General features: G+C 42.7%; 2 protein-coding genes across 3 annotated transcripts in view; one reads left to right on the top strand and one right to left on the bottom strand.

Moving 5' to 3' along the window:
- LOC141195600 (cilia- and flagella-associated protein 337-like) overlaps nucleotides 1-19,977 on the top strand; it is a 243,414-nt gene extending 223,437 nt beyond the window's left edge. For both annotated transcript variants that reach the window (XM_073662494.1, XM_073662495.1), the window contains 4 exons: nucleotides 6,293-6,381; nucleotides 13,983-14,173; nucleotides 14,386-14,489; nucleotides 18,675-19,977. In XM_073662494.1, coding sequence (XP_073518595.1) covers nucleotides 6,293-6,381; nucleotides 13,983-14,173; nucleotides 14,386-14,489; nucleotides 18,675-18,843 — 553 coding nt within the window. In that variant the 3' untranslated portion in view covers nucleotides 18,844-19,977. The remainder of the gene's footprint in view (nucleotides 1-6,292; nucleotides 6,382-13,982; nucleotides 14,174-14,385; nucleotides 14,490-18,674) is intronic.
- Nucleotides 19,978-21,592: 1,615 nt separating this feature from the next.
- Nucleotides 21,593-26,727, bottom strand: part of HSPH1 (heat shock protein family H (Hsp110) member 1) — a 31,181-nt gene continuing 26,046 nt past the window's right edge. The window contains exons 14-18 of the mRNA XM_073662496.1: nucleotides 26,530-26,655; nucleotides 26,332-26,439; nucleotides 24,138-24,257; nucleotides 23,870-24,031; nucleotides 21,593-22,456 (exon numbers count right to left, since the gene is read on the bottom strand). Of these exons, the coding sequence (XP_073518597.1) occupies nucleotides 22,259-22,456; nucleotides 23,870-24,031; nucleotides 24,138-24,257; nucleotides 26,332-26,439; nucleotides 26,530-26,655 (714 nt within the window). The 3' untranslated portion in view covers nucleotides 21,593-22,258. The remainder of the gene's footprint in view (nucleotides 22,457-23,869; nucleotides 24,032-24,137; nucleotides 24,258-26,331; nucleotides 26,440-26,529; nucleotides 26,656-26,727) is intronic.

The following is a 26,727-nucleotide window of genomic DNA, read 5'->3' on the forward strand; positions in this document are numbered from 1 at the left end:
CCTGCACAGCCACATACCTGAGGAGCTGGACTGGACATAGGCTGGGGGCAGGTGAGTGAAGCTTGTTGCCTGCTTCCCCAATCACCATATTAAAAATATTTCTAATGTGTGTCTGTGCATGTATGATGTAAATGTCTGTGTATGTCAGTATCTGTAACTGTGTATATGTATATATGTGTATATATATTATATATATTTATGCCCATTTTATATGTGTTTTTAAGAAGTTGTGTTCATATATGTATGTATGCCTGTATGTGTACGTATTTGTGTATGTGCACATATCTGTGTACCATGTGCATGTGTGTATGTGTGTGCATGTCTGCGTCCTGTGTGCGCGTGCATGTCTGCGTCCCGTGTGCGCGTGCATGTCTGCGTCCCATGTGCGCGTGCATGTCTGCGTCCCGTGTGCGCGTGCATGTCTGCGTCCTGTGTGCGCGTGCATGTCTGCGTCCTGTGTGCGTGTCTGCCTACTGTGTGTGTGTGTGCGTGCATATCTGCATATGTGAAGGATGATGGGACAGCCTGGGCCCTGTTTTGTATACCTATATTTCTCTGCCGTATCTGTGCATCATGAATGGTGGTATGTGTTAAAGGGGTTCACTGAGACTCTTTCACCTGGGGCCCACGAAAACCTGGAGCCGGCCCTGCTAAGCATCTACACACATGGTCAAAATTGTTGGTACCCCTCATTTAATGAAAGAAAAACCCACAATGGTCACAGAAATAACTTGAATCTGACAAAAGTAATAATAAATTAAAAATCTAAGAAAATTAACAAATAAAAGTCAGACATTGCTTTTCCACCCTGCTTCCAACAAATTTTTAAAAAATTAAACTCATGAAACAGGCCTGGACAGAAATGATGGTACCCCTGAAAATAATGTGACAAAGGGGACATGTTAAATCAAGTTGTGTCCACTAATTAGCATCACAGGTGTCTTCAATCTCGTAATCAGTCAGTGGGCCTGTATATAGGGCTACAGATACTCACTGTGCTGTTTGGTGACATGGTGTGTACCACACTCAACATGGACCAGAGGAAGCAAAGGAAAGAGTTGTCTCAGGAGATTAGAAAGAAAATTATAGACAAGCATGTTAAATGTAAAGGTTATAAGACTATCTCCAAGCAGCTTGATGCTCCTGTGCCTACAGTTGCACATATTATTCAGAAATTTAAGATCCATGGGACTGTAGCCAACCTCCCTGGATGTGGCCGCAGGAGGAAAATTGATGACAAATCAAAGAGACGGATAATACGAATGGCAACAAAAGAGCCCAGGATAACTTCTAAAGAGATTAAAGGTGAACTTCAAGCTCAAGGAGCATCCGTCTCAGATAGCACCATCCGTCGTTGTTTGATCCGAAGTGGACTTCATGGGAGACGACCAAGGAGAACACCATTGTTGAAAAAAAATCATAAAAAAGCCAGACTGGAATTTGCCAAACTACATGTTGACAAGCCACAAAGCTTCTGGGAGAATGTCTTCTGGACAGATGAGACAAAAATGGAAGTTTTTGGCAAGGCACATCAGCTCTATGTTCACAGATGGAAAAATGAAGCTTATCAAGAAAAGAACACTGTCCCTACTGTGAAGTATGGAGGACGCTCTGTTATTTTTTGGGGCTGCTTTGCTGCATCTGGCACAGGGTGTCTTGAATCTGTGCAGGGTACAATGAAATCTCAAGACTATCAAGGGATTCTAGAGAGAAATGTGCTGCCCAGTGTCAGAAAGCTTGGTCTCAGTCGCAGGTCATGGGTCTTGCAACAGGATAATGACCCAAAACACACAGCTAAAAACACCCAAGAATGGCTAAGAGGAAAACATTGGACTATTCTGAAGTGGCCTTCTATGAGCCCTGACCTAAATCTTATTGAGCATCTTTGGAAAGAGCTGAAACATGCCGTCTGTAAAAGGCAACCTTCAAACACGAGACAACTGGAGCAGTTTGCTCATGAGGAGTGGGCCAAAATACCTGTCAAGAGGTGCAGAAGTCTCATTGACAGTTACAGGAATCGTTTGATTGCAGTGATTGCCTCAAAAGGTTGTTCAACAAAATATTAAGTTAAGAGTACCATCATTTCTGTCCAGGTCTATTTCATGAGTTTATTTTCTTCAAAAATTCTGTGGAAGCAGGGTTGAAAACCAATGTCTGACTTTTATTTGTTCATTTTCATAGATTTTTAATTTATTATTACTTTTGTCAGATTCAAGTTATTTCTGTGACCATTGTGGGTTTTTCTTTCATTAAACGAGGGGTACCAACAATTTTGACCACGTGTGTATCTGGTATTCACTGGAGCTTCTGATGGTGAGGTCAGGCTTGAGCGGCAGATAGCTGCCAGGTACCACTCCAGGGCAGTGTCTGGAGCAGTAGCAGATGACCCCAAGGGTCAAAGACGCTGGTCCGGATTGTGTATCCCAGGCAGGACAGGACGACAACAGGTACGGGTTCAGACTGTGCGGCTTCAGGATAGAAGACAGGACGGCTGCTGGTATTGGTGCAGACTGAGCTGCTTCTGGATAGCAGACAGGATGGCCGCTGGTACTGGTGCAGACTGAGCAGCTTGTGAATAGCAAACAGGACGGCCGCTGGTATGGGTAAAGACTGTGCGTCTTCTGGATAGCAGACAGGATGGCCACTGACACTGGTACAGACTGTGCGGCTTCTGGTTAGCAGTCAGGTCAGGTATGGAAGCAGGATACAGGTTAAACAAAACAGGATCAGGATCAGACAAAAATGACAAGGGTACCTAAGTATAGGCAGGCTAGTATAAACTAACTTTACACAAATGTTGCTCAGGCACCTCCCAACAGGTAGAGGTGTCTTAAGTAGTAAGTGTTTCCTAGCTATTGGCTGTGGACACTTTAGAAGAGTGAAGAGACAGGGAGCGCGCTGCCAGGCATGCGCAGACCCTGAACAGCGGGAGCAGAGGCTGGCGACGTGGACGGGCTATGGGGGCGGTGAGTAAGTCGGCGTCCTTGCTGGGGGAGGGAGCGGAGGCCGAAAGATTGTTTTCCAGCATCTCTTACTCCAAGTGAGAGCAATCAATCAACACAGAGGGAGATGATGGCCCATGCTAAATGAGGGAAGAGAGTGCTGCAATAAATCTCTTGGCCACACTGAGGGTGCACCAAGCACCGTAATTTGCTTATCACACAAAATGCTTTTTATGCAAAAGGGTATGGTCTTTCCACGGGGTAAATACTCTATATAACTATAGGCTTAGTTTAAATTGTGATTTTGTGGTGACAGAGTCTCTTTAAATAAAAAATCGCATCAAAAAGTTCCATATCCTTTATGTATTCAAACCAAACAGGAAAAAAAGCGGTGATTCATACCAGAATCCTTTTTGTTACAAGAGTGCTTACACAAAAAAAGTTTAATGATTAAATTGAAAGAGGCTGAAAAAGTTCAGCAAGAATGTCCCCTATAATGTATTAGTGAATATATAAATGCAATGCAACCTCAAATACGTAAACGCCTGTGTGGGCTGATAAATGTTCAGACACCCCTTCTGAACAAAACAATACCAGTCCAATAAAAACAAGTGCTTCACATTTCTTTATGCTTCAAAAATATTTCCTGATTAACCCTTTCGCAACCCTGGGATTTTCCGTTTTTGCATTTTCGTTTTTTGCTCCCCTTGTTCCCAGAGCCATAGCGTTTTTATTTTTTGGTCAATATGCCGTGTGAGGGCTTATTTTTTGCGGGATGAGTTGTACTTTTCAACGCCATTACTAGTTTTACCATATCGTGTATGGGAAAACGGAAAAAAATTCCAAGTACGGTGAAATTGCAAAAAAAGTGCAATACCACAGATGTTTTTTTACATTTTTTTTTTACCACGTTCACTGAATGCTAAAACTGACCAGCCATTATTATTCTCCAGGTCATTACGAGTTCGTAGACACCAAACCTGTCTAGGTTCTTTTTTATTTAAGTGGTGAAAAAAAATTCCAAAATTTGCTAAAAAAAAAAAAAATGGCGCCATTTTCCAAGACCCGTAGCGTCTCCATTTTTCGTGATCTGGGGCTTATTTTTTGTGCACCGAACTGAAGTTTTTACTGATACCATTTTGGGGTAGATCTGATGTTTTGATCGCCTGTTATTGCATTTTATTGCAATGTTGCGGCGACTAAAAAATGTAATTCTGGCATTTAGAATATTTTTCTCGTTACGCTGTTTACCGATCGGATTAATTTTCTTTTATATTGATAGATCGGGCGATTCTGAACGCGGCGATACCAAATATGTGTATGTGGGTTGTTTTATTATTTTATTTTGAATGGGGCGGAAGGGGGGTGATTTAACCTTTTATATTTTTTTAATTTTTTAACATTTTTAAAAACATTTTTTTTTCACTTTTTGCTTGCTTCTATAGTCTCCATAGGAGACTAGAAGCAGCACTTGTCTGATCGCCTCTGCTACATACAGATGATCAGCAGATCACCTCTATGTAGTAGAAATGCTCCTGTGCTATGAGCGCCGACCACTAGGTGGCGCTCATAGTGACCAGCTCATGACAACCACTGGAGTCTGCTGCAGACCCAGGGTTGTCATGCCAACCCATCGGTGACCCGCGATCATGTGACAAGGTCGCCGATGGGCGGGGTAAGTGACGCGCTTCCGGCGCGGTGCTGTTAAATGCCGCTGTCATAGATTGACAGCGGCATTTAACATGTTAACAGCCGCGGGTGGATCGCGATTCCACCCGCGGCTGTTGCGGGCACATGTCAGCTGTAATAATCAGCTGACATGTGCCCGGTTCAGTGCGGGCTCAGCGCCGGAGCCCTCACTGAACCGGGGGTTACTGCCTTGTGCATACAAATACGGCACAGGCTGTAAAGGGGTTAATAGAAATCAAAAAGCAAAATTACAGGTATCAACCATTGGTGGACATACCATTGATGCAAACTGGGCAGCCACATAGGGGCTCACTACCTTTGCGAAAGCAGGTGGTATTGTGCCTTATGATGAGCTATTGGCCCATATATTGTTCTTTTACAGCGGACTGTACTGTCGTGTTTCTGCCCCTGAAGACAACCATTGCGTAATGTGACTAGTGTCATGCGTTTTTATATACAGATATGTTGTGTCATGTGAAGTGTGAACTATGTCCTGTGGTTCTTGGAATGTGTTAGGTACTCATGTGATATGATGTGAATTGCCATGTATTGTGTTATGGTAATGTGTAACGTATAAGTAATGTAAAGAGTCAATGTACAATATGAGTGGTGTATGGTGCAGAATGTACATAGGGTAGGCACAGAATAAAGATACATAGTGACAGTAGGTAAGCTAGGACATTAGGGACAGATACAGCAAGTGTTTGGGACTAGCCCATAGTGGGAGGGTGTAAGTTGCTAGAAAAAAAATTACTCCCTTATAGTTGATTAGATAGAGACAGTGAGTTTGTTGGTGACAGTGACAAGGTCAAGTTCAAGGTGCAGAGGGCTGACAGCACAAGGAGTACTTATTGTTCTGGGCAGTATGAGGCCTTACAAGGCTCCGTGCAGACATTTCTACAACGTCCGAAACCTAAGGCTCGACACAGGTGTTATGGAGAGCACCTTAACCCCTTCCATACAGAGAGAGTTGGAAGTGGAACCATGTGAGGGAAAGGTAACGGATCTCGCAAATCCGGACGGGAAATCACTTGGGCTTTAAGAAACATTAAGCATAGGGAAAAAAATATGGAAATGTACTGTATTAAGGAAACAAGAGACAGAGAGTGCTGTGCCCGATTGGCATGTTACAATCTGATGTACTTGAACTGTCCAGTAAATGTTTGTGTTAGAATGAATCGGTTGTCCCCTGATCTGTATGCGGTTGTTCCTGATCATGGAGAACTGAAGACAGCGGAGGCCTGCGGCCTGCAAGTGACTGTGATGCACCCCACACATGACAGCAAACTGGGACACGATTTTCCTGTAAAGTGCCAGCGCATCCTGAAGGAGAAGCCCGACGATGGGTACCGCCCTCTGACACCTTACATCTGTGTCTGCTACTGGCACAACATTCAGTGCAAATTCACTCATAAGCCAGCAAGGTATTCTAACTGCAGCGCTTGCTTCATGTCTGTGTGCATCCGCAGAGACAGCACCCAGGTGGAAGTTCAGCATCTGCACATTCTGTGCAACGTGAAAACATTTCAGGCAACTTTTCCTCCCCTTTCTTGCCTTTTTTCATTGCCCCCTATTTTGTATTGCACATTATGAGCCCAATGTTTTGTGTTTTATTAAAATATATGTTGGATCAATAACCAAGTTTTTCTTCAATTGTTTAGACTTGAAGTGATAGATGAGGATAAAGTTGTGTTATCGTCATCGTTAGACTGTGCAGCGCGGCTCTGGAGCATTGATGGAGAATTCATAGGTCAGTGCTTGTATGTGTTACTATAATCTTATCATGCTGCTTGTAGATTAGTAATTTTTTTTAATAATACTGTAAGAAGCGTCTAGATCAGTGCTTCTGAAACTATGAGCACCCGCTGCTTATTGGTGAGGAACAAACTTTTAATTGAAGCGATTTTATGCCTCACAGGCCTTCCTGTAGCGGTGTAAGTTTCTGGTTCAGCAATATAACTGATTTCTTTTGTGCCTATTTGACTTTTTAGGAGACACATTTTAAGGTAAACAGGTAATTTTTTATAAAAATCCACTTATTATGATCAATGATAAGGCTGGAGTAAAAAAAAATACTGAAAACCCTGGTCTAAATGGCTGGTTAATTAAAGGGAATCTATCAGTGGGTTTTTGCTACTTAATCTGAGAGCAGCTTGATGTAGAGGCAGAGAGCCTGATTCCAGGGATATGTCACTTACTAGGCTATGTGTTGTCGTTTCACTACAATCAGTGTTTGATCAGTAGGAGATTATGACTAGGTGTTGCGTGCAAGTCAGACCAAATAATCTGTATACCCCTGCCCCCACCACTGATTGACAGCTTGCTGACAATGTACATGTTATGATAGTGTAGGGTAGTATAGTGTAGAGTGTACCAATTCACTCGGGTAAATAGGTTACACACTAAAAACTGCAACTGACCCTGCCAGTTCCTGTACAGACTATAGATCCTGACCCCACAGTCCCTAGTGGTTCCTGTGCAAGCTGAGATAGCGCCAACCACAGATTAGATAATGGCAACTCAGACCTATGCTGCCTGAAAGTTCGTTGAGCATTCCTCCTAAAGAACTGGAGAGCAGCGTGTGATTTACCTACAGAAGGTAAAGTGTGCTGAAATAGAAATAGATCCCATAGTGAGTAGAACAAACCACGAAATACAAAACAAAGTATTAAGTATGTACTGTTAGAGAATATGCCGCCTACTTCCTAAAAAGAAACAGATATGTGCAGGGTAAAGAACATAAACAGCAGAGAGATGAACCCTAGCTGGTCTTTCACTTACTGGCTTCAACTACAGCAGTATGGCTGCAGCAGGGGAAAAGTATATAAAGCCGCACCCAAAAGGTGATAGGGCAGACAAATGAGTAAATCAAAACACCTGTTACACTAAAAAGACTGAAGAAAGGATAACTGAAACTAAACACCCAGAGAAAAGGTGTATCTGCTGTGGCTCGGCGGACAGAGAAGCCGACCACCAAGCACAGGCTCAAGGGTTCAAACCTAGATGCATGACAGTATAGTGTACACAGGAAGCTGCCAATCAGTGATGTAGGCAGGGTTATACACAGCTCAGCGTGCTAACCGCTGCTATATCTACAGCCTGGGAAACAGGCATTTTATTAAAACTGAACCAAGCAATCCAGTAAGTGACACATCCCTGAAATCAGAGTCTCTGCCCCTACATCATGCTGTTCTCAGATTCCATAACAAAGACCTGCTGACAGATTCCCTTTAAAGTGTAACTGTCATAAAAAAGTTTTTATATATTACAAACACAGCATGTTGTTGCTGATTGGTTGGGTCCTGGTTCTGAGACCCCTACTGATTGGTCAAAACACTGCTCTAAAGTGTGCAAGTCCTGTATGAACTTTGTGTAAAGACCAGTGTACAAGCTGAATTGTAAGTCTATAAGTCTGTACATTTACTGTCACAGAGCTGTGCACATACCCATAGACTTATTATTGAGCCCATACACTGCTCTATACTCTTAGCTCATGCATGAGATGTGGACTTCAGAGCAGTTTGTGGACTGACCAATGGAGGTCTCAAGACCTGGATCCCACCAATTAGCAGCACCATGCAACATCTGTAATACACTGCGCAACTTTGAAATTGCAACACCCAGAAGGAAAAGTTGTAAAGTTATGGAAATCACTGGATGGATAGACATGTTAATGGTGAAAAAATGGAAACAAATTTTTCAAAACAACTCAATTTATTCAGTATTGAGTATGAGCGCCACATGCAAAAATCCCTGCACTTACACCTATGAACGTGGCTGCCATCAATGAAATAATTAATGGCTGTCTGAGGAATATTCTGCCACGCTGAATGCACTTGGACATGCAAATCATCAAGATCCACTGCTGCCAGCTCCTTTTACAATTGCTGACCATTGATGTCCCAGATGTGCGTGATGTGAGACACGTCTGCAGACTGCTCACAGTAGCATGGGCAACATGCGATCTGGTGTTGTCATGTTGAAAAACGGCTCCTTAGACACTTTAGAGAAATGGCCGTAACACAAGTTTCACAACCAAATCAATGTAACGCTGAGCTGTTAATGTACTTGGACAGACTAGGGGGCTCCGAACAACGTGTATTATGCCACTCCATAGCATAATCCTGAAGTCCTCTTCATGACGATGCCCAATGCAGTGACTTTATAACATAGTTGACAGCCATGAGGTGGTCTGTAAACAGTGACATGGAAGAGACTTTGGTTAAGACCATGCAACCTAGACACGACCCAGAAACACATTCTATAGGGCAGGGATGTCAAACTCAAAATACAGAGAGGGCCAAAATTAAAAGCTTGGACAAAGTTGAGGGCCATCCTCCATACAGTATAATGTCCCCACATAGTCCTCCATATAGTAAAATAGCCCTGCATAGTGCTCCATATAGTATAATGGCCGCACATAGTCCTCCATACAGTTTAACAGGCCTCACATAGTCCTCCATACAGTATAATGGCCCCACATAGTGCTCCATATAGTATAATGGCCCCACATAGTGCTCCATATAGTATAATGGCCCCACATAGTCCTCCATACAGTATAATGGCCCCACATAGTCCTCCATACAGTATAATGGCCCCACATAGTGCTCCATATGGTATAATGTGCCCCACATAGTCCTCCATACAGTATAATGGCCCCACATAGTCCTCCATACAGTATAATGGCCCCACATAGTGCTCCATATGGTATAATGTGCCCCACATAGTCCTCCATACAGTATAATGGCCCCACATAGTCCTCCATACAGAATAATGGCCCCACATAGTGCTCCATATAGTATAATGGCCCCACATAGTGCTCCATATAGTATAATGGCCCCACATAGTGCTCCATATAGCAAAATGGCCCCACATAGTGCTCCATATAGTATAATGACCCCACATAGTCCGCTATACAGAATAATGGCTGCGACTGGCATCGCGGGCCAAATATACTCATCCTGCGGGCCATATTTGGCCCGCAGGCCAGAATTTAACATATGTGCTCTAGACCCATAGCCCTTTGCAAAGTTTTTTTCCCCCTTCCTACCCTAATTAAAACTTGTCAAACAGATCTATGGTTATGTATTCATTTGTATTAATATCCCGGTAGATATCATTATAGCATTTCCGTCCTTAGACACATTCACTGGTGTGAACTGTGGCTTATTATGCTAATTTAATTCTGCTAACTTAATACAATGAATTAGCTGCTGTAGTTGGCAGCGATTGAATTTTGGCATCCACAGAAAACATAACCTCCCTGGAGGAAATTGACTTTCAAGTACTCTCTGTCAATCTGAACTTGAGTTAATAGACCCAATTATCTTGTGATCTTTCTGTATAAGCTCCATGGTTATCTACATTAATCAGGGGGAATCCGGGGAGATTATACATCCCCGTCAATTGAATTAATTAATGACAACACGTGAAATGACACAAGTACAGAGACAAGACACAAGTACAACATAATAACATTTCCCAAATCATATTATACAGATATTTGTAATACATTTAGCTGGAGATAGTTTTATATACTTAGGATACTTAGATAAGTGAGGTGAGTCGATGGGCCAGTCTAAAGAAATGTGTTTTTAAGGCACTCTTAAAACTGTGGGTATTGGGAATTTATCGAATTGTCCTGGGTAGTTCATTCCAGAGAATTGCAGCAGCATGTGAGAAGTCTTGGAAATGGGAGAGGGAGGTTCGGATTATTGAGGATGTTAGTCTTAGGTCATTAGCAGAACGGAGGGCACGGGTAGGGTGATAGACAGGGATGAGGGAGGACATGTAGGGTGGTGCAGAACTGTGGAGCACTTTGTGGATGAGAGTGATAAGTTTATATTGGACTCTGTAGAGGATTGGCAACCAGTGCAATGACTGGCACAAGATGGAGGCATCGGTGTAGCAATTGGAGAGGAATATGATCCTGGCTGCTGCATTCAGGAGAGGAGAGAGTTTTGTAAGAGGGAGACCGATTAGAAGAGAATTGCAGTAGTCCAGACAAGAGTGAATAAGAGCGACAGTTAGAGTTTTTGCAGAGTCAAAGGTAAGAAAAGGTCCTATTCTAGAGATGTTTTTGAGGTGTAGATGACATGAGACAATGTGATTTTCAGGATTTGTTTTCTCATTTTGTCTCTCATAGTTGAGGTCTACCTATGATGTCAATTACAGGCCTCTTTCATCTTTTTAAGTGGGAGAACTTGCACAATTGGTTATTTGTGGCTGACTAAATACTTTTTTTCCCCACTGTATATATATAGTACAAGGCCAAAGATTTCACTTCTTACATTACATGAGTGATATCTATTGTAAATTCCACAATAGCTCAGAAACCGGTGAATCCTCGCAGCACACAGTGCAGACCGGACAGTATAGTCTTCCATACAGTATTATGGGCACCACTAAGTCCTCCATACAGTATTATGGGCACCATATATTGCTCCATACAGAATAATGGACCCCATATAATGCTCCATACAGGGTGTGCCCTCATATAATGCCCCATGCCTCCTGGGCCTCCATATAATGCCCAGTGCCTCCTGGGCCCCCATATAATGCCCCATGAATGCTGGGCCCCCATATAATGCCCCATGCCTCCTGGGCCCCCATGTAATGCCCCATGCAGGTGCCCCATGTAATGCCCTATGCAGGTGCCCAATATAATGTCCCATGCAGATGCCCCATCTAATGCCCCATGCAGGTGCCCCATATAATGCCCCATGCCTCCTGGGCCCCCATATAATGCCCTATGCAGGCTGGGCCCCCTTATAATGCTCCATGCCTCCTTGGCCCCCATATAATGCACCATCTAATGCCCCATGGATGTGCCCCATATAGTGCCCCATGCCCCATGCAGGTGCCCCATATAATGCCCCATGCAGGTGCCCCATATAATGCCCCATGCAGGCTGGGCCCCCTTATAATGCCCCATGCCTCCTGGGCCCCCATCTAATGCCCCATGCAGGTGCCCCATATAATGCCCCATCTAATGCCCCATGCAGGTGCCCCATATAATGGCCCATGCCTCCTGTGCCCCCATATAATGCCCCTTGCAGGTGCCCCATATAATTCCCCCTTTTGGTGCCCCATGCCTCCATACATAAAAAAACTAAAAAAATAAAATACCTCACATCTCCTCACCTGCTGCCACTGCTCCGGACTCCTCAGCCGCGTCTCCGTCTTCCCGCCCTGCGCTGTGACTGCTGAGCAGAGAGAGCAGTGGAAAGACGTCATCGTGCTCTCTGACCTGAGACGTCACAGTGCAGCAGCCGCGGAAGATACTGGACCTGTTGCGGAGGCACGGGGAGAGGTAAGTATCGTGCCGGGGCCCAGAGCAAGTGGAAGGAGGGAGGGGGCGGGCGTGAGCACCGCTCTCCTCCGCTCACGGGTCCTATATCGCGCCGGGGTGCTCGATGGCGAGTGGGCCCCCCCACCTGCTGAGGGCCCCGGCACTTGCCCGGGTGCTGACGCCGGGCCTGACTGGAGCCACTGGATCCAACAAAGCAAAGTGGAAGTCATGGGAACTGATGTAACATTGTAGGACAGCGATGTAGCAGTCAACTCAGAGCTGGGTCACATAGAAGATTTTGAGGCAAAACTTGTCAAGGCAGATTTAACTCAGTGAAGCAGCAGAGCTCAATTTGTCACAGAATCAACAACAGTGCTGGGACAGAGGTTAGGCAAAATTACCCAGCAATAAAGAAGAACTGGGTTTCTCACAGAGTTCAGGCAGATCTGACCAACGGTTAAACAGAATTACCCAGGAAAATAGCATAACCAGCTTTGTCACATAGTCCAGAAAAAAATAAGTAGTGGTTAACAGTAGAAATGTAGATGCAAACTACCTAAATACTCAGGTGGCGTCCTGTAGCAGTGTTATCTCAGCAGAGTAGCAGAGCTGAGTTTGTCAGAGAGTCCATGGCATTACTGGCCAGCAGTGTACTCAACAATATAGCAGAGGTGGGTTTTAAGTAAATGAAACCAACTCACCAAGTCTGCAACTCTTGTTACTCCAGGTTCATGGTAGCAGAAGAAATAATCTGAAACAGAGAATGAATATGTAAAGATGATCCATGAGTAGCTTGTAAGCATATTATAACTATATCCTATAATTATATATATAGTCGCTAATACTGCTTGATTTTAATATAGTAAATACGGTTTTATATGTGTATGTAAAAGTTGTATGTAACGGGGCGGGTGGTGGAACCACTGTGCTGCGGTGCAAGGAGAGACCGGAGAGGCGTAACTAGGTGCCTCACTGAATCCGACCTTAGATCTACGGCGGGCTTAACGACTCCGTGATCCAAGGAGGGACGAGGAAGGTGAACTAGGTGCTATTCAGGTACTGACTTTGGATGATTGGCAGCTGACCCCCAGAGACAGGAAGCAGGCACAGACTGCCACAGCTGATGGACAGGCAGGCGGGCATGGCAGAAAGACAGGCAGGCGGGTACATGTACTGCGACCTGGAACTAAAGAGAGTGTTAACCACAAACAAACTAAGTTGCACAGGCACCTCCATATTGGAGGAGGTGCCTAAAATAGCCGGAGTCCTCCAGCCATTGGCCAGGGACACTTTAGGACGGTGCGCACGCAGCCCCTCTAATCAGAGGGGGGTGCGCTCATACGCCCTAAGCACAGTACTCAGAGATCTGCGAGCCATGCGCGCACCCCGGGCTGTGTCAGCGTGGAGAGAGGACGCTGGAGGGGGACCCTCCGGTTGGGCAGTAAAGGGATTGGCGTCTCTGCCGGGGAACTAGGGCAGGAGGCAGAGCTACATTAAACTTGCTGCACATATGAAATAAGAGATTTGTTTCACAGTGTATCCGGTAGTGCTGGATTTTCTATATTCTATGTCAGAGCTGGGTTTGTCACAGAGTTTAGGCAGAACTAGCCAACAGTGTGGCATAGTTACCCAGGAGTAAAGCAAGACCAGGTTTGTCACAGGCAAAACGGGCCAATGGTGTAGCAGAACTACCCAGTGATGTAACACAGCTGGATTTGTCACAGAGTCAAGGCGGAACTAGGCAGCAGTCCACAGTAACTGTATGGATGTCATAAGGCATCCATACATAGAGATTTCCAGACAAGCTGTCTTATCCAGCCGATAAGGCCTGTTAGCGTAAATGCACAGGACTGGGCTTGGTTGCCATGGTAGCCCAACATGCAGAAAAGCAAAGGGATCTGCTCAAAGATGGAGCCAGCACAGGTGAGTAACATAATGAAGAAAGTGCATTGTTTAATAGAACCATGTTAAAATTCTGTAAATCTAATCTAATGGTAATACACAGGAACACTGAGCAACAGAAATTGTACAAACTATACTTGCATCTCATGTTACTTCAGGTACATTTGGCCAGGCTGATCCATGGGAGGTGTTCACCCCAGCATCATGGAAACATCCCATGGTGCCACACGAGATCCTCATTGACCCAGAGAGCATGCCTGTGCATCCTGTGCTGGAGGAGCCCACAACTGAACCAGAAGAAGTTACCTCTAAAGAAAAAGAGGAATCAAAAGAAACACCGGATATAAAGGTTTGGAGGACAATAAATAGTTTAATTAAAAGAAGAACAAATTCATAACACAGAATACTCACCAGAGTCCTTCCATAAATGTTTACAATCTAGTTTATGGTCCTGTCTAATTAAGAACATTTTGGACTTACTCTAATTAGCAAAAACATTATTTTACATGGCGTGTGAAAACTTTACTCTCCTGAGTCTTATTATTGTGATGTGTTTTGCAGAATGAAATAAACTACAATGCAAAATCCTTCCTGGTAACGGTAACAGAAGAAGAAATCCAAGAGGAAATCAGCAAGCAGAATCTCTCCCAGGGCACTGGAAAATGGTGAGCTGTACAATGTGACAGATAGATATACTGATATTTCTAGATATACTGTAAGAGGAAATGTATCTGGAAGTTTCTACTCTTCCACCTTAATAGGGAAATTAAAGCCAAATCCCTCTAAAAAAAAAAAAAGAGCCTGGCTGAGTGATTGAAGCCAGATATGTTTTACTCTGAAACGCTGTAGAGTTTCAGAATAAACAAACTTTCTCTGCTGACTAGTCAGATGCGGCCCCCGGCCGGCTTCTCCTCACCCTCCTCCATTTGATTGACATGTCTCTCCCATGTGTATAGGGAGCGATCTGTCAATCAACTGGGTCTCGGTAGGGAGAAGCCAGCTGGGGACTGGATCTGGCTAGTAAAGTGACTATCTGTAGTCCCTGGTCGGCTTTTCAAACTTTCTTTTCCCATGAAACATCGCTGCACTTTAGAGTAAAACATACCTTGCTGCAATCACATAGCTAGGCTCTGATTCATGCTGCCTGAACCACGGACGGGTTCCCTTTAAACAAATGTAATAATTAATTGACTATATTATCACAGAGTTAATAATCAGACTTTTGGGTCTTTCAAGACCTTTATCGATTGTACCTTCGTAATTACAATTAACAATAAATAAAGCAATAAACAAAAAAATAAAGAACAACTCTGAATGAAACACTTGGGGTATATAAAACAATTGTAAGCAAACTACCATGAAAAGGGAATCTGTCAGCAGGTTTTAGCTATGTAATATGACAGGAACATAATCTGGGACAGAGACCCTGACATAATCACAGTTTTCTCTTCTGCAGATCTATCTGAGCCCTGTATAACCCTGCCCACACCACTGATTGGCAGCATTCTGTGTAAACTGTATATTGTCAAAAAACTGCTAATCAGTCCTATGGGTGGGGCTGGACCAGGAGGCTCAAGGCACCTAGTTCTCTAGTAATAATCTCCTGCTGATAAAACACTGATTTTATTAAAACAGAAAATCACAGATCAATAAGTGACACATCACTGGAATCAAGGTCTCTGCCCCTACATCAAGCTGCTATCGATCTTGAGATAATAAGAGACAGAAATCCTCCTCTACAGTTCCCATACTTCTGATCATTAATTTTATTATTGAACAACTACAGGGCTGTCATCAATCCAAAATGTTAATAAACCTGAATATTTAAGAAAATAAAAGTTAGGTTTTTTCTTTCATAGAATATCTAGTGTCTTCTAAAAATGGGTAGTAGGTTTGGGAATTGATATTGAGTCCATCATCAAACTGAAAAGGTCCAACTAGCTCATCTTTAATAATACCAGCCCATACTACACCCCACCTTCATCTTGCAGTCGAAATGGAGATCTGTTCCTGTTACTGACCCAGCCCCCGGCCCATCCATCTGGTCCATCACGAGTCCCTCTCCTCTCATCAGTCCATAAAATCTTCTTTTGTCTTCAGATATTTCTTGGCCCAGTCTTGATGTTTCACCCTCTGTGTCTTGTTCAGTAGTGATTGGTAATTCTGCCCACCTTAATACAGGGTAGTGGCATTCTTAGGCTTTAAATTCTACCAGATAGGACCCATTCAATCATTAACTGGTGACATAATCTAGCTATATGCCATGAATTACTGATCATAAAGGAAAATGGAGTACAGACTTCATATACTTAATAAATAAATATATTTTATAAATTAATGAAAGTTCATACATAAATACAAAATCACAAGAAAAACATAAAATAGAGGTGGATAGAGAGGAAACAAACAGGTGAGTATAGGGTTTTGATGATGATAATGCACAACCCCAATTATAAAGATTTCCCAACCCAGGGATATACATATAGGGCGCCAATGGAAAATGAACCCCCAATTGATATAATATACATGATTAGTGTAATTATATACAACACAATCAAAAGACAATTATTAAAGTGCTTGTGCAAGGAATATCATTATGCTTTTGATCCTATTAAGCAATAGTGGCAGACAAAGTAACATCATGCCCCTATAGTGCAAACTAATCATCACTTTCCCATAGGTATAGACGCAAGTGCGATGTTCCAAGGGGACAACCCCGACGCGTTTCGCGTTAGCTTCTTCACAATGGGGGCATATTAAATATATAGATATACCCCCCATTGTGAAGAAGCTAACGCGAAACGCGTATGAAGTCTGCACTCCATTTGCCTTTATGATCAGTATGCTATGGGAGTTTCTTCAGTAATTACATCCATGATAAGTAGCACATGCTTAAAATTATGGTACTATCATGATGATCTTGCTCAAGTATTATGTAATTATCAGTATTCCTGTGAACCTTCTAATAATGTCAGGAATTAGTATAGGGGGTAACCCCTTTAAACACTATGTAGAAAATGACTTAACAAACTGTTAATAAGTAGAGCTGTATGATGACATTTCTAGAATGTAGCAGAAAATGACAAATTCCCTCCTAGTTACTATTTTTCTGTTCTGATTTATCAATTAAACCTAAATGTTCTGTAATTTTAAAATGTTCCCTACATTAAATAAAAGAAAAGTGATTCCAAAAACGAAAGCTCCATAGCCTGGTCACCTCTGTTATTTTACAGCGCACTATTTTATAAATGACATTTAAGGATTTTGACAGTAACTGCAGTTTCATTGCAGATAAATGAGTTGTCTGTATAATTTGTGCACACAGTAGAAAAGTAGTCAAGGCTTTAAGGCTGGTTCTTCGAGGCTGGTCTTCAAGACAAGTTTCTTAGTACAGTCTTAAAGAAAAGTACATTGGTGTAAGATTTGGCAAACTCATGAAGAGTCACACGCCACCTAATGAATATTGAGAAAATGCTCCGGAATCAGAATTCTACACGTTACGTGCTTGACTCGATTTCGGTTATAATTTAGGCAACTTTCTGCTGTAAATTATAGAGAATCTATCAGGTCACAGTCGGCCATTCCACCTTCTGCCAAGCCCTTACCCAGTGATGGTAAATTTAGTAAAAACAAAGAAATTGGGCTTAGAAGCCGTATGAGGATTCACACATCCATGTGTCACAGTCCGAGTATGGACCACAGCACACAGACTGACCGTGGGTCTCCTGACCCAAATTTGACAACCCCAGAAGCATTCATGAGGCTGCTAAGTTGGGACCAGGAGACCCGCAGCCAGTCCTTCCATCCTCAGACCTTAACATATGGATGTGTGAATGTGAAATTAAAAGGAGTTTGTCAGGACAAAATGACTGTTAAAACCAAACACAGGAGTCCAAACTCCATGGACTCTTGACGTCACCAAAAGATTAGTGCACCTGCCCACCTACTTGTTTTTCATCTATCTGATTTGAACAGTCATTTTCTGCTGGAAAGACTCCCTTCAATAAATCCCCTCCCCTATATTTGCTAGTCACCATTCTCTTGTTTAAACATTATTATTAGTGATGAGCGAGTATGTTCTGTTAACCCTTTCGGCGAGCATGCTCGGGTGCTCGCCTAGTATCTTCAGCGTGCTCGGGTGTTATGTTTCAGTCACTCCGTGCTCATGATTTGCGACTGTTTGACAGCTTTAATACATGTGAGGAATGCCTAAGAAACAGGCATTCATCATATGTATTAAAGCTGTCAAAAAGTCGCAAATCATGAGCACAGAGTGAGGAAAACATATCACCCGAGCATGCTGAAGATACTCGGAAAACAGCCCGAGCATGCTCGTAAATCTCGAGTAACGAGCATGCTCGCTCATCACTAATTATTATCATGTGAATCCATTGGAAGACTATGTCAAGAATTTCTTAAAGGGTTATCAGTCTCTTCCTTCTCCCAATTGCTCTCATTAGTTGTTAGATTAACTCCTGGGTTTTGTAGAGGTGCCCTCAATTGCAAGAGTATAGTATGCACCATATGTTAATTACCTTGCTGGAGTCAAGGTGGAACTATTTGTAAAAATGTCAGGGAGGACTTAACCCCAAACCTACCCATTGTTCTCTAGTTACGGTGTGCCAGTAAAGCTAGGGCAAGTTCACCCAGCTTCACTGTGAGACAAGACGACACAGTGCATGCCATCAATTCAGTCATACACTGCAGGTTTTGGGCATGGCCTTCATGACTCTTCTACCAAGTGTTTCCATTCCACCTCCTTCAAGGTAATTTATAAACGGTCTGTGCAGGAAATCAAGTGCTTATCTTTTTAAACAAAACTCCCATCTTTTTCAAATTTTATTTTGCAGGTTACGTCATGAGAAATACAAGGTTTCACACAAGCCTCTTGATCATGGTGGACCCAACGCATTTCACAATCTTCGATATTTTGACCTTGAAAGTAATTCTGTAACTTTTGAAAAGCCGGACATGTCAGCTGCTGGTACTGATCCATTTCAGAGCTATGTAACTTCATGACATGTTACTGCTAGTATACTCATCAATCGTCATCTTTTCCGGTATACAGCACCGCTCCTCTTCTGAGTCACGTCAGACTCTCGGGATCACACTGGGGTTTATGCGTAGTTCCCGAGGTCTCCTTCACAACATAAGCCTATGTGGCCACATTCTGACGCATACGGGGTTCAGACTCTCCGGGGCTCACTCACTCACTCACTCACACACACACCGCACTGTGATCTGAAGAGTCAGAATCACAGTCACGTGACTCAGAAGAGGAGCGGCGCTGCATACCGGAGAAGACAGCAATCGTTGACTATATTAAACACTAACATTCACACAGGTTTAGAGTAAGGGTGAGTGGACCGCTGGAAGCTTGGGTTCGTCCAAATTAATGGGGACTCGAACTTTGGAGCTTGAAAATCTCTCTCCTCCCCGAACTGTGAAATGGACTTCCAGCAGACGTCAGTGTTCGGAGTTAAGCATCGAACCAAGTTCACTCATCTCTAGTTTAAAGGGGAAAAAAAAAGTTTAAAGAAGGTTTCTTTAAACTTGTCCCTTGTATACATTTCCCTTTAAACCAACTGGTTGCAAGGATTAGAGAAAATTTTCAGGATATGTCGAATTACAACTTGTTTGACGGCTCAATTTCTATTCTCCCCTGGTCATGGCCAAGAGGAGTTGAAGCTGCATGTTGCACATGTGCCTGGTCGCTCCACTAAAATGTATAGGACTGGCGAAGGGCGCACAGGGCAGCTTTTGACTATTTTTGTATCTTTAGCATCACAGACTTTAAATGCGCATACATCCTGTTGCTCCTTTCAACCCCACCTGACCACACTCTTACAGACAGCGAACAATGGAGGACACAAGTTCTTGTGATCGTTGGCACTCACACCAATCTAACAAGTATCTAATGGATAAGTAAAAAAATTGCTTTAACCAGAATACTCCTTTAAGTGTCTATCAAAATGTGTGAAATCAATGTATGGCCAGTTTTATACAAGCACAATACAGGCAAATCCATGCTCTCTGTTCAATTCATTAAACTAATGGCGTTCCAAGACTTGTCTCTACAAATTATTATGCAAATTGGATTGAAGTGTGATAAAGATGTAATTTTTTGTTGTTCAAATAAACTCCTGGATGATATTGTGTCTCATGGTCTATAGATCACGGAAATCAATCTCAAAACACCTGTGATAATTAGTTTGCCAGGTGAGCCCAAGTAAAGGAAAACTACTCAAGAAGGACGGTCCACATTATTAAGCAGCCGCAGGTTTCTTGCAATATGGGAAAGAAAAAGGATCTCTCTGCTGCTTAAAAGCGTTAAATGCAATATTTTGGACAAGGTATGAGAACATTTACAAAAACGTAAGCGTTATCAGCGTGCTGTGAAGAGATCTGTGGCTGACACAGACGGGTTCATGCAGATAAAGGCATAATGAGGAAGGTTCCTGCCAGACAAATTCATTGGATTAAGACAGCAGCTGCTAAAATACCATTACAAAGCAGCAAACAGGTATTTGAAGCTGCTGGTGCCTCTGGACTCCCACGAACCTCAAGGTGTAGGATCATCCAGAGGTTTGCAGTTGTGCATAAACCTACTATTCGTCCACCCCTAAACAGTGCTCACAACCAGAAATGGTTGCAGTGGACCCAGACATACATGAAGACGGATTTTAAAAGTCCCGTTTACTGATGAGTGCCGTGCAACCCTGGAAAAATGGAGTAGTGAATGGCCACCGTGTCCCAACATGGCTGCAATGTCAGCAAGGAGTTGACAGTCATGTTTCGGACTTGAATCATGGGAAGAAAGCTGGTAGTCCCCTTTTAGGGTCCATGAAGGTGTGAAAATGACCTCAGCAAAGTATATAGTTTCTGACTGACCACTTTATTTCATGGTACAAAAGGAAGAACCATGATATGCATAGCAAAATCATCTCTATGCTGACAATGCCCCAGCTCATGCTGCAAAGAATACTTCTGAGTCATTGGCATAAAAGGAGAGAAACTCAGTGTGGCCACCATCCTCCCCTGACCTCAACCCTATTGAAAATCTTTGTGGAATATCTTCAAGCAAAAGATCTACGTTTACATCAAAACAGCAGCTCTGGGAGGCTATCCTGACATCCTGCAAAGAAATTCGAGCAGAAACTTTCCAAAAACTCAAAAGTTCAATGGATACAATAATTGTGAAGGTAATATCAGAGAAGGCTCCTATGTTAACATGTAACTTGGCCTGTTAAGATGTCTTTGATTGAAAAAGCTTTTGGATTTTAGTAAATGTAACCTCTTAATGCTGAAAATTCAACATTGACCATTTTCAGTTCTAAGGCCGGTTCCACACATTCGACATTTAGGGTCCAAGTTGTGACCAGCCTCAGGTGTCCCGATAAGCCAGTTTAGTTCAAGTCAGGAGACCAGCAGCCGGTCCAGACATTGTGATCTGTACTCTGTGAATGTCAGACATGTGAAAGAGGTCTTGACGAAATAACCTTACTCAAGGAGTGGGCACATGATTGCAAACCTATTTCCTGGACCATCCATAAAAACAGGGACTTCCCTCCCCCCCCAAACATCAATAAAGAAAAAAACCTTGTGATCGTAATTTTTTTTAAGCTATCCAACATCTTAATATCAGACTGTAGGCATAGCACTTGTGGATATTTGTTTATAGTTTACAGACATACCATTGAATAATGTTGCTTTAAATTTTTGAATGTGGAAGGGCAGTGGGGAAAAAAAAACAACCCTGACTAGTGAATTATTACATCTGAGAACTTTATTTACCCAAGTTCTGAAGGCTCCACAACAATCACAATACTATCAAGCACATCTTTTACTTTGAAACTTTTTTTAAGATAACCAAAACCAAGAAAATGCACTTGGCGCAGATTTCCTTAATACCAAACTGAAAATCCTGCATTTCTTTTTTTTTTTAAACCAAGAAAAAAAAATTAGTTATTAATGAACAATAGGCCATTTTCAGAAGACAAGCTGGATCTCCTCCTCATTGCATGCTGGAAAAGTGTAAAGAAATCTAATGTGCGCCTCCAATCGCTCTCAGTTTTCTCAGTGCTTTATATAGTCCATTCTACGCAGAAGCCCAATATGAAGTTCACAATTCCACAGGAATTTGGATACTTTTTTTCCTCCAAGTTAACAAGGCATAGTTTAATCGTCCTCCGCAGTATAATTTATAGTGAGAATAAACAAAATGCATTCAATTTAAAAAAAAAACAAGAAAAAACGCATTCTAAAAAGTCAACGTTTTAATAAATAACCCTTTTAGACTGTTTGGTCACATAGTACAGAAATAATGGAAAAAAGAAAATTGAGAACATGTAAAAAAAAACAAAAAAAAAACGAGAGGAACCAGGAACAGATTGCAGCGAGTTCCTGTTACAGGAGATTTGGGGACAGAGCACTTTTAATTCAAGTCCATGTCAATGGTCTCCTTCTCAGCTGGATGGCAGTCTCCGTTCTGCTGAGAAGGTGGGATGGTTTTATTTTTCTCCTCTTTGAGATCTTCATTGTGGTTCATATCATTTACTGGTGTATCAGATTTGGGGGATTCAGTCTTCGGTTTTGGCTGTGTGACAATGCGGTGGCAGCTGCTGTCCAACGCCTACGGAAATATATGAATAAAAAAACAAACAAAATAATAAAAAAAACAAACAAAACATTAATGGTCATTGTCCTCACGAGACACTGATCGTTCAGCGAGACATGCAAGGGTCCATCGGCCTCTTGTACTATCACTCATAGATGCTTTTAAGCCAGGGGTCTCAAACTGGGCTGGGTATATGGGCCGCACATAAAAAAAAAAATAAAAATTGTATTTGACAGCCTGTGATGACGTTTTCAGTGATACCAATTTTTGTTTGTTCTATAGGACTTTGAACATTAGTTTGAACATTTTTAGCATGCTTATTAGTGTTGAGCGAGTATGTTCTATTAACCCTTTCGGCGAGTATGCTCGGGCCGAGCTCCGAGTATTTACAGCTGCTCGGTGATCTGGTTAAATCGCTCCCATGATTTGTCTATTTCTTACACATTCCTCACATGTAATAAAGCTGTCAAACAGTTGCAAATCATGCACACGGGAGCGATTCAACCATATCACCGAGCAGCTGTAAATACTCGGAGCTCGGCCCGAACATACTCGCTCAACACTAATGCTTATTTCTTTCATCGTATGGGTTATGGTACAGTTTTAAAAGTAAGGTCATAATAGATGTGGCCTAACAATTGTGTACTTTTTTTGCCTATTCTAGTTTGTCGTTTTTTTAGTGGGAAATATTTTTTCCGTTATTGATTTACTTAATTTTGATTTTTTTACAATTTGTTCTTCATTTTTTTTTTGTCCCTCAATTGGCCCCATATAGTAATATGGTCTTACAATTAGCCCCATATAGTAATACTGGCCTCCATCTTGTAGCAATGTCCCTCATCCTGATCCCCATCTTGTAGCAATGTCCCCAATCCTGATCCCCATCTTGCAGGAGTGATCCCAATCTTTATAGCAATGTCCCTCATCCTGATCCCCATCTTGCAGCAATGTCCTCAATCCTGATCCCCATCTTGCAACAATGTCCCCAATCCTGATCCCCATCTTGCAACAATGTCCCCAATCCTGATCCCCATCTTGCAACAATGTCCCCAATCCAGATCCCCATCTTGCAGCAGTGATCCCAATCCTGATCCCCATCTTTATAGCAAAGTCCCTCAATCCTGATCCCCATCTTTATAGCAATATCCCTCATCCTGATCCCCATCTTTATAGCAATGTCCCTCATCCTGATCCCCATCTTTATAGCAAAGTCCCTCAATCCTGATCCCCATCTTTATAGCAATATCCCTCATCCTGATCCCCATCTTTATAGCAATGTCCCTCATCCTGATCCCCATCTTGTAGCAGTGATCGTCTCAGGAGCTCGTGGGCTGCAGAATGCAGCGTCTGGGCCCACGTGTTTGAGACCCCCATTTTAATCCATTCCGGTTTGATACTATCTGAAATTAAAGGAAACTCAATACTTACAGAAAGCTGTGCTGTAATGTCACGGCCATATACCACTGGGTTCTGATCTAATTGTTGCTTAGATTGAAGATTCATTGCATTATTCATCCATTCCATGGTTTCCCGGACACATTTCTCTACCTTCTCCATGTCGGTAGCACTGATGTGCTGATATGCCTCGCCCTGTCATTGCAAGACAGAAAGAACAAATAACAGAAGAATGCTCTTACACAGTCCCCCTAGATAAAGGACTTACAGTAAGATCATATAAAGATGTTTAGACATGTACCTGGTTCTTAAAATCCTCTACAATCTTTGTGTAGCGCTGCAACTTTTGGCCAAGACCTTCAAACAATCTTGGCCGCTCCTCCGCTTCTCTATACCGCTCATTGACAGGATCACCATGTTTCTAAAAAGAAAAAAAAAAGAAAACTGCGTGAGGAAAAGCCAAACTCTACTACAATGGTGTGCTTGGGAAAGAGTTTCATGTCACCGGTCATACACCATTGCAAGACTGAGCACAGTAACAAGACACAGGGTAGTTATACTGCATCAGCCAGGTTTCTACCAAAAAAAAACAGAGGTTCAGATGTGCTGTTCAAGGTCTTTTGAAAGAGCACCAAATTGAGGACTACAGACACAGTAGTCAGTTAAGGAAACATTGGCCAGAGTTCATCAAAACTGGCTATTTTGAAGAGGGGTGCGCTACACCAGAGAGCTTACTCCAGTCATAATCAGTCCGATTCTCTAGCACAAGAGAACATACGCTCATGTGACCCTGGACTTAGAAGATGGAGAACATAATTTCTCCATTGTCTCTGTGAATGTACATCATACTGCACTCTGATGACATCTGAGTGCAGTCCGATGTTTTACCCACACCAATAGCCTTGTATGGGTGCACGTAATCCGAATATTTGAGCTACTCTAAAGTATGCTGCGACTGTTTTCTCATGCCAGATGAGAAAACAATCGCAGATCTGCACTGCCCCATAGTATAACATTGGTCCGAGTGCTATCCGATTAAACATCAGGTAGCACTCAGCCGTGTTATACGCCAGTGTGAGCGAACCCTTATAGTCGGCTAACAGAGATACTTTTCCAGGAGTCACATTAATAGGAAACCATAGTCTGGAGATGTTCATTGACGTCTTGTGGGGAGTTTTCTAGGCATGCTGTGTGCAGGGAAGGGGTGAAGAAGGGTGAGATGTGACCAGCACCTCATGATGGATCCTGATTTATCCATGTATAGGCGATACCTATTAGTAATCTGGTCACAGACAAGATTAGGCCGTGTTCGCATGCAGAGTGTTTTTTGCAGAGCTTAATGCAAAGTAAAAAGATAGTTTTACAAAACCAGTAAAAGCCATGAGATGTCAGAAATCTCCTTCCCCCCGCTTCATTTCTTGTTTTCCTGACTCGATTTAAGCGCTGCAGCTTGTCAATTCTTTCAGTGCTCAAACAGCTTCTTTTTTTTTTTTTCCACCAATATAAAAACAACCATAAAGTGAAAAAATGCTGCAAAATAAAAGCCCAAACACTCATTTGATAAATAAAACTAAACTTTATTAAACATGTACTGGAGACAAAGCAGACAAGTAATCCGCACCCAAAAAATGCGGCAAATCTGGTGTTTAACGGTGTTAAGAGAGCAGGTTTTAGCTGCAGAAAAAAAAACGCAGCGTGTGAACATAGTGTGTTTAGCAAGTAGAGTGAAAATGGCAATGCTTCAGGATTTTTGTTTTAACCCTTTCACAAGCAGGCATTTTTTTTTTTTGGGGGGGGGGGGGGGGGGGGGTTTGTCTTTTTATTTAACTTAACTTTATCTTGTCGTCAACATAGTTATATGAGGACTTGATTTTTTGCAGATGAGCTCTGCTTTTGGATGACACCATTTATTTTGCCATAATAAATAATGAAGGATTGATTGACAGCCGGCTCTGCAGTGTGTGTGCGCATAGCAAGCGGTCAGCGTCATGGAGCGATCACAGCCGCCGTTCACAGTATAGGGAGTGGCGACTTCACTGGTCCATGCACTGCACCAATAACTAAGCGAGCTGCGACAGTGAGGATATCCCTTCATTTTCTCCTTGTAGCTGTGCTTCTAAGTGCAGGCAGGATTTTTATGCTATTTGTTTTCAGATTAACCCTAAATCGAGCCATTTAAGTGCTGCTGTCAGTGATTGACAGCAGCAGGGATCAGCATGCGCTGTTTAACGATATCGGCTGCGATACCACCAAATCTCAGCTGTGTATCATAGCCGGCATCTGCGGTGTACGATGCGGGCACAACTCCTGAGCCTGCTCCGTACACAGGGACCCGATATGTTCTGGCCGGGAGAACGCATATCGCATACTTGTGATTATTTTCCGCTGTCACCGGTGAATCCTCACAGCACACAGTGCGTGACTGCAGACTTGTCATTTTAGACTGGACAACCCCTTTAATAAACAAGGACCCTGCGGAAATATTGCGCATTTACCTTCAGCTCATCCAGCTTCTCGACATACACCTGTCTGGACTGATCATCCCCATCTTCATACAACCAGTTCTCAGTTTCTGTTAAAAGCTCTGAAAAACGTCCCAGGTCCTAGAGAAAAAAGACAAAACCCGACATTTCCATTGCATTAGCTTCCGATGACAATTCTCCAGCATTCGCTTTTGATGCCGATGAATTCACCTCTTCGCTGATGAACCTGCCGTACGGCCCCGAGAGCTTATCCCTGTATTCATAGACGTATTCCTCCACAGCGTTCTTTGCATCATTTCTCTCTTTCTCCAACTTGTCTTGAAGAATCATCTTCCCCTGTAATTTAGAAAATAACATTTCTAAGTGTTCGTTACATAACAGCGCAGAGAAACAGCAACCGACACCAAG

Source organism: Phyllobates terribilis, unplaced genomic scaffold (assembly GCF_046119375.1).
Source record: "Phyllobates terribilis strain yellow unplaced genomic scaffold, ASM4611937v1 Scaffold_2__4_contigs__length_985480577, whole genome shotgun sequence".
NCBI classification, from domain to species: domain Eukaryota; kingdom Metazoa; phylum Chordata; class Amphibia; order Anura; family Dendrobatidae; genus Phyllobates; species Phyllobates terribilis.